The sequence below is a fragment of the Streptopelia decaocto genome (genome assembly GCF_964273445.1).
Source record: "Streptopelia decaocto genome assembly, contig: HAP1_SCAFFOLD_995, whole genome shotgun sequence".
Lineage (NCBI taxonomy): Eukaryota > Metazoa > Chordata > Aves > Columbiformes > Columbidae > Streptopelia > Streptopelia decaocto.
In genome coordinates this window covers 42,385-48,384 of record NW_028115209.1, presented here as the reverse complement: position 1 = coordinate 48,384, position 6,000 = coordinate 42,385, and the positions used below count along the sequence as shown (strand labels likewise).

The 6,000-nt window shown below is 63.0% G+C and overlaps 1 protein-coding gene across 1 annotated transcript; it reads left to right on the top strand.

Annotated features, from left to right (window-relative positions):
• Nucleotides 1-1,478: 1,478 nt before the first annotated feature.
• On the top strand, nucleotides 1,479-3,757 carry LOC309452869 (natterin-3-like; the record flags this gene model as incomplete). The annotated part of the gene is made up of 2 exons (XM_082077529.1): nucleotides 1,479-1,821; nucleotides 2,748-3,757. 2 exons carry the CDS (start codon nucleotides 1,479-1,481, stop codon nucleotides 3,755-3,757), a joined length of 1,353 nt encoding a protein of 450 aa, XP_081933655.1.
• Between the last annotated feature and the right edge of the window lie 2,243 nt (nucleotides 3,758-6,000).

Sequence of the window (6,000 nt, the reverse complement as noted above, 5' to 3'; positions counted from 1 at the left end):
CCCGCTCCCATAGCCCCGCCCCCTCCCCAGCTCCTCCCCCTCCCCACAACCCCTCCCCCTCCCGCAGCCCCTCCCCCTCCCACAGCTCCTCCCCCTCCCACAGCCCCTCCCCCTCCCGCAGCCCCTCCCCCTCCCACAGCCCCTCCCCCTCCCACAGCCCCTCCCCCTCCCACAGCCCCTCCCCCTCCCACAGCTCCTCCCCCTCCCACAGCCCCTCCCCCTCCCACAGCCCCTCCCCCTCCCACAGCTCCTCCCCCTCCCACAGCCCCTCCCCCTCCCACAGCTCCTCCCCCTCCCACAGCTCCTCCCCCTCCCACAACTCCTCCCCCTCCCACAGCCCCTCCCCCTCCCACAGCTCCTCCCCCTCCCCAGCCCCTCCCCCTCCCCCAGCTCCTCCCCCTCCCACAGCCCCTCCCCCTCCCACAGCTCCTCCCCCTCCCACAGCTCCTCCCCCTCCCACAGCTCCTCCCCCTCCCACAGCTCCTCCCCTCCCCACAGCTCCTCCCCCTCCCCACAGCTCCTCCCCCTCCCACTGCCCCTCCCCCTCCCACAGCCCCTCCCCCTCCCCCAGCTCCGCCCCCTCCCACAGCCCCTCCCCCTCCCCCAGCTCCGCCCCCTCCCACAGCCCCTCCCCCTCCCCCAGCTCCGCCCCCTCCCACAGCTCCTCCCCCTCCCCCAGCTCCTCCCCCTCCCCCAGCTCCTCCCCCTCCCCCAGCTCCTCCCCCTCCCACAGCCCCTCCCCCTCCCACAGCCCCTCCCCCTCCCACAGCTCCTCCCCCTCCCACAGCCCCTCCCCCTCCCACAGCCCCTCCCCCTCCCACAGCTCCTCCCCCTCCCACAGCTCCTCCCCCTCCCCCAGCTCCGCCCCCTCCCCCAGCTCCACCCCCTCCCCACAGCTCCTCCCCCTCCCACAGCTCCTCCCCCTCCCACAGCCCCTCCCCCTCCCACAGCTCCTCCCCCTCCCCCAGCTCCGCCCCCTCCCCCAGCTCCACCCCCTCCCCACAGCTCCTCCCCCTCCCACAGCTCCTCCCCCTCCCACAGCTCCTCCCCCTCCCACAGCCCCTCCCCCTCCCACAGCTCCTCCCCCTCCCACAGCTCCTCCCCCTCCCACAGCTCCTCCCCCTCCCACAGCTCCTCCCCCTCCCACAGCTCCTCCCCCTCCTCCTCCTCCTCCTCCCGGGCGGCGCTGGAGCCCCCGCGACGGCACCGGGTGAGTTTTGGCTTCGCCGCGGTGGGTTGTGGGGCAGATGGGGGGGGGGAACGTGGGTCCAACCTGCTTCATCATGGGCTGGAGCCCTTCATGTCCAACCTGCTCCACCATGGGCTGGAGACCTTTGGGTCCAACCTGCTCCAACATGGGCTGGAGACCTTCATGGCAACCTGCTCCACCATGAGCTGGAGACCTTCATGTCCAACCTGCTCCAACATGGGCTGGAGACCTTCATGGCAACCTGCTCCACCATGAGCTGGAGACCTTCATGTCCAACCTGCTCCACCATGAGCTGGAGACCTTCATGTCCAACCTGCTCCACCATGAGCTGGAGACCTTCATGTCCAACCTGCTCCACCATGAGCTGGAGACCTTCATGTCCAACCTGCTCCACCATGGGCTGGAGACCTTCATGTCCAACCTGCTCCACCATGAGCTGGAGTCTTTCAAGATGAACCTGCTCCACCGTGGGCTGGAGACCTTGGGGTCCAACCTGCTCCACCGTGGGCTGGAGACCTTGGGGTCCAACCTGCTCCACCATGGGCTGGAGACCTTCGTGTCCAACCTGCTCCACCATGAGCTGGAGACCTTGGGGTCTAACCTGCTCCAATGTGGGACCTTCCCATGGGCTGGAGACCTTTGGGTCCAATGTAATCCAACGTGGGTCTTTCCCATGGGCTGGAGACCTTCAGGTCCAACCTAATCCAACGTGGGTCCTTCCCATGGGCTGGAGTCTTTCAAGATGAACCTGCTACACCATGGGCTGGAGACCTTGGGGTCCAACCTGCTCCACCATGGGCTGGAGACCTTGGGGTCCAACCTGCTCCACCATGGGCTGGAGACCTTGGGGTCCAACCTGCTCCACCATGGGCTGGAGGCCTTCAAGATGAACCTACTCCACCATGGGCTCTCCATGGGCTGGAGTCCTTCAAGTCCAACCTGCTCCACCATGGGCTGGAGACCTTGGGGTCCAACCTGCTCCACCATGGGCTGGAGTCCTTCAAGTCCAACCGGCTCCACCATGGGCTGGAGACCTTGGGGTCCAACCAGCTCCACCATGAGCTGGAGACCTTGGGGTCCAACCTGCTCCACCATGGGCTGGAGACCTTGGGGTCCAACCTGCTCCACCATGGGCTGGAGACCTTGGGGTCCAACCAGCTCCACCATGAGCTGGAGACCTTGGGGTCCAACCTACTCCAACGTGGGACCTTCCCATCGGCTGAAGACCTTCGGGTCCAACCTTCTCCAACATGGGCTAGAGACCTTGGGGTCCAACCTGCTCCAATGTGGGACCTTCCCATGGGCTGGAGACCTTTGGGATCATCCCCCACTTTGCCCCCCAAAACCTACAAAGGGTCGCTTGAGTTGTCCTGCTTATCATCCGTGCTGGAGCTGCAGCAGCTCCCCAGTGGGGTGGTGGGTCCCCATAGGACGTCACCCCAGCAGCTTCAAGAGACGTCTCATTTCACCAAAACCACCCGTTCTTTCCCCAAAACCGCCCGTTCTTTCCCAAAAACCACCTGTTCTTTCCCCGCAGGCGCCACCCGGAGCTTCTCCCGGTGGGAGCGAGCGGACGAGCCGCCGTCCTACCTGCGGTGGGTGCCGTTCGAGGGCACGCTGCCCCCCGACGCCGTCTCCAGCTGGAACGTCCACGCCGGGAGGTTGGAGTACGTCTGCTCCACCGCGGCGCGGGGTTGCAACCCCGGCGCCCACGTCCCGGCGCGGGGCCCCTTCTGCTTCTACCCCTACGGGAACTGGGAGTGGAGAACCAGCGACTTCAAGGTGTTGGTGAACGTCGGCGGCTTCGAGGCGCTGGGCTGGGTGGACGACTCCTTCGGCAACGTGCCCAAGAACGCCGTGGAGGGGTGTCCGTCCATCGACGTCTTCGTCGGGAGGAACCGCTACGGCCTGGGCAAGGTCTCCAAAAGGCAACGGGCCGCCTTCATGATGGTGGATGGCGAGGAGGTGTGGTACAAGTGGTACCAGGTCTTGGTGGTGAAGAAAGGGCCGGCCAACATCACCATCGAGGACGTCAGCTACAACGTGAGCGGCGCGGTGGAGCGCGGGGAGGACGTCACGCTGACGGTGAGCACGGTGAGGAACGAAGGCTGCCGAGCGGCGCGGCGGAACGTCACCTTGGAGGAGGCCACCGAGACGGAGCACGACTGGCAGATGGAGCAGAGCGCCTTCGGTGCTGTGCGCGGGGCGCTGCGAGCCGCGCTCTTGACCTTCAACGGGACGGGCTGGGAGGCCACCAACGTCACCGACGTCCCCTGGGTGGGCGGAGCCAGCGCCGGGCAGTACGTCGTCCACACGCGCGTGGTGGAGGAGGAGCTGCGGCCCCGCACGGCGTGCGCGGTGGCCCTGGAGGGCCGGCGCTCCGACGTCCGTGTCCCCTTCGCCGCGCGGCTCACCCGCGATTTCGGCGATGGGCAACCCCACAGTGTGGCCGTGACAGGGTGGGCGCGCAGCCGCACAGTGCTGGATGTCCGGCCCCGCGTCAAGGAGTGTTGGCCCATCGCCGACGTCCCGCCGTGCGCGGTGTAGGGGCGGCGAGGCACATCCGTGTAGCTGGTCCCTTCCTTTCTCGGTTTGGGTTGGGTTGGGTTGGCTTTGGGTCAGGTTGGGTTGGGTCGGGTCAAGTTGAGTTGGGTTGAGTTGGATTGAGTTGGGTGGTTGGGTTGAGTTGGGTTGAGTTGAGTTGTGTTGAGTTGGGTTGAGTTGGGTTGGGTTGAATTGGGTTGAGTTGAGTTGGGTTGAGTTGGATTGAGTTGGGTGGTTGGGTTTAGTTGGGTTGAGTTGGGTCAGGTTGGGTTGAATTGGGTTGGGATGAGTTGGGTTGGATTTAGTTGAGTTGGGTTGGGTTGGGTTGGGTTGGGTTGGGTTGGGTTGGGTTGGGTTGAGTTGGATTGAGTTGGGTGGTTGGGTTTAGTTAGGTTGGGTTGGGTTGAGTTGGGTTGGGTTGCATTGGGTTGGGTTGCATTGAGTTGAGTTGGGTTAGGTTGGGTTGGTTTGCATTGGGTTGTGTTGAGCTGGGTTGGGTTGAGTTGAGTTGGGTTGGGTTGAGTTGAATTGTGTTGAGTTGGGTTGGGTTGAATTGGGTTGAGTTGAGTTGGGCTGAGTTGGATTGAGTTGGGTGGTTGGGTTTAGTTGGGTTGAGTTGAGTCAGGTTGGGTTGAGTTGGGTTGGGATGAGTTGGGTTGGGTTGAGTTGGGTTGCGTTGGGTTGTGTTGAGTTGGGTTGAGTTGGATTGAGTTGGGTGGTTGGGTTGGGTTGGGTTGGATTGAGTTGGGTGGTTGGGTTGGGTTGAGTTGGGTTGGGTTGCATTGGGTTGGGTTGCATTGAGTTGAGTTGGGTTAGGTTGGTTTGCGTTGGGTTGTGTTGAGTTGGGTTGAGTTGGGTTGTGTTGGGTTGACTTGGATTGAGTTGGGTGGTTGGGTTGGGTTGGGTTGAGTTCGGTTGGGTTGCATTGGGTTGGGTTGCATTGAGTTGAGTTGGGTTAGGTTGGGTTGGTTTGTGTTGGGTTGAGTTGGGTTGGGTTGGGTTGAGTTGAGTTGGGTTGGGTTGAGTTCGGTTGGGTTGGGTGGTTGGGTTTAGTTGGGTTGTGTTGAGTTGGGTTGGGTTGTGTTGAGTTGGGTTGAGATGGGTTGGGTTGGGTTGCGTTGCATTGCATTGGGTTGGGTTGAGTTGGATTGCATTGGGTTGGGTTGAGTTGGGTTAGGTTGGGTTGGGTTGCGTTGGGTTGTGTTGAGTTGGGTTGGGTTGTGTTGAGTTGCGTTGGGTTGGGTCAGGTCGGGTTGCGTTGGGTTGGGTTGCGTTGGTTGCATTGGGTTGGGTTGAGTTGGGTTGCGTTGGTTTTGGTTGGGTTGTGTTGCTTTGCTTTGGTTTCCCCCCCAAATATATCCCCAAGTATATCCCACTACCTCCCAGTGCTGCCCAGTACATCCCATTGCCTCCCAGTGCTGACCAGTGCATTCCAGTTGATCCCAGTCCATCCCAGTCCCTCCCAGTCCATCCCAGTCCCTCCCAGTCCACCCCAGTCCCTCCCAATCCACCCCAGTCCCTCTCAATCCACCCCAGTCTCTCCCAGTCCTCCCCAGTCCCTCCCAGTCCCCCCAGTCCCTCCCAGTCCACCCCAGTCTCTCCCAGTCCCCCCCAGTCCCCCCAGTCCCCTCCCAGTCCATCCCAGTCCCTCCCATTGACCCCCCAGCTTCTCAGGGCGCCACAAGAACAGCCAGACCAGCAGGACAAGGGGGTAAAACGGCTGTTACAGCACAAAGGGGGAGAAACCGGGGGGGCCCAGCACGAGGGGCTCCCCAAGCCCCCCCACTTTGGGCTCCAGCTCTGGGGGCAGCGCCCGGTGAGGTAGGTCGGTCTCTAATTGTAAGGCCCGGAGCACAGGGGGGACAACAGGGGGGACAACGGGGGGGAACACCGGGGGTACAATGGGACAGGATGGCGGGCACTGCCATTAATAAATACCCAAAAAAGGGGGACAAAAGGGCCATTGGAGGGCAAGACGGGACGTCCCGATGGGGGATTTGGGGTGCAGATCCTGAGGAGCGGGGGGAGGGAATGTCAACCATCAGGTCGTCGTCATGTTGTGTGTCCTTTGGGACGCCGGCCGAGGGTCACCGGGCTTGTGGGGGACACCACTCGTCGGCTTCATCAGCCCAACCATGTGGCATTTGGGAATGCGGAGAAACATCCTGGGGCCACCAGGCTCATGGGGACATTGTCACCAGCTTGTCCTCACCCCCATCCATGTCACATCTCCAGGATGCTGTGTC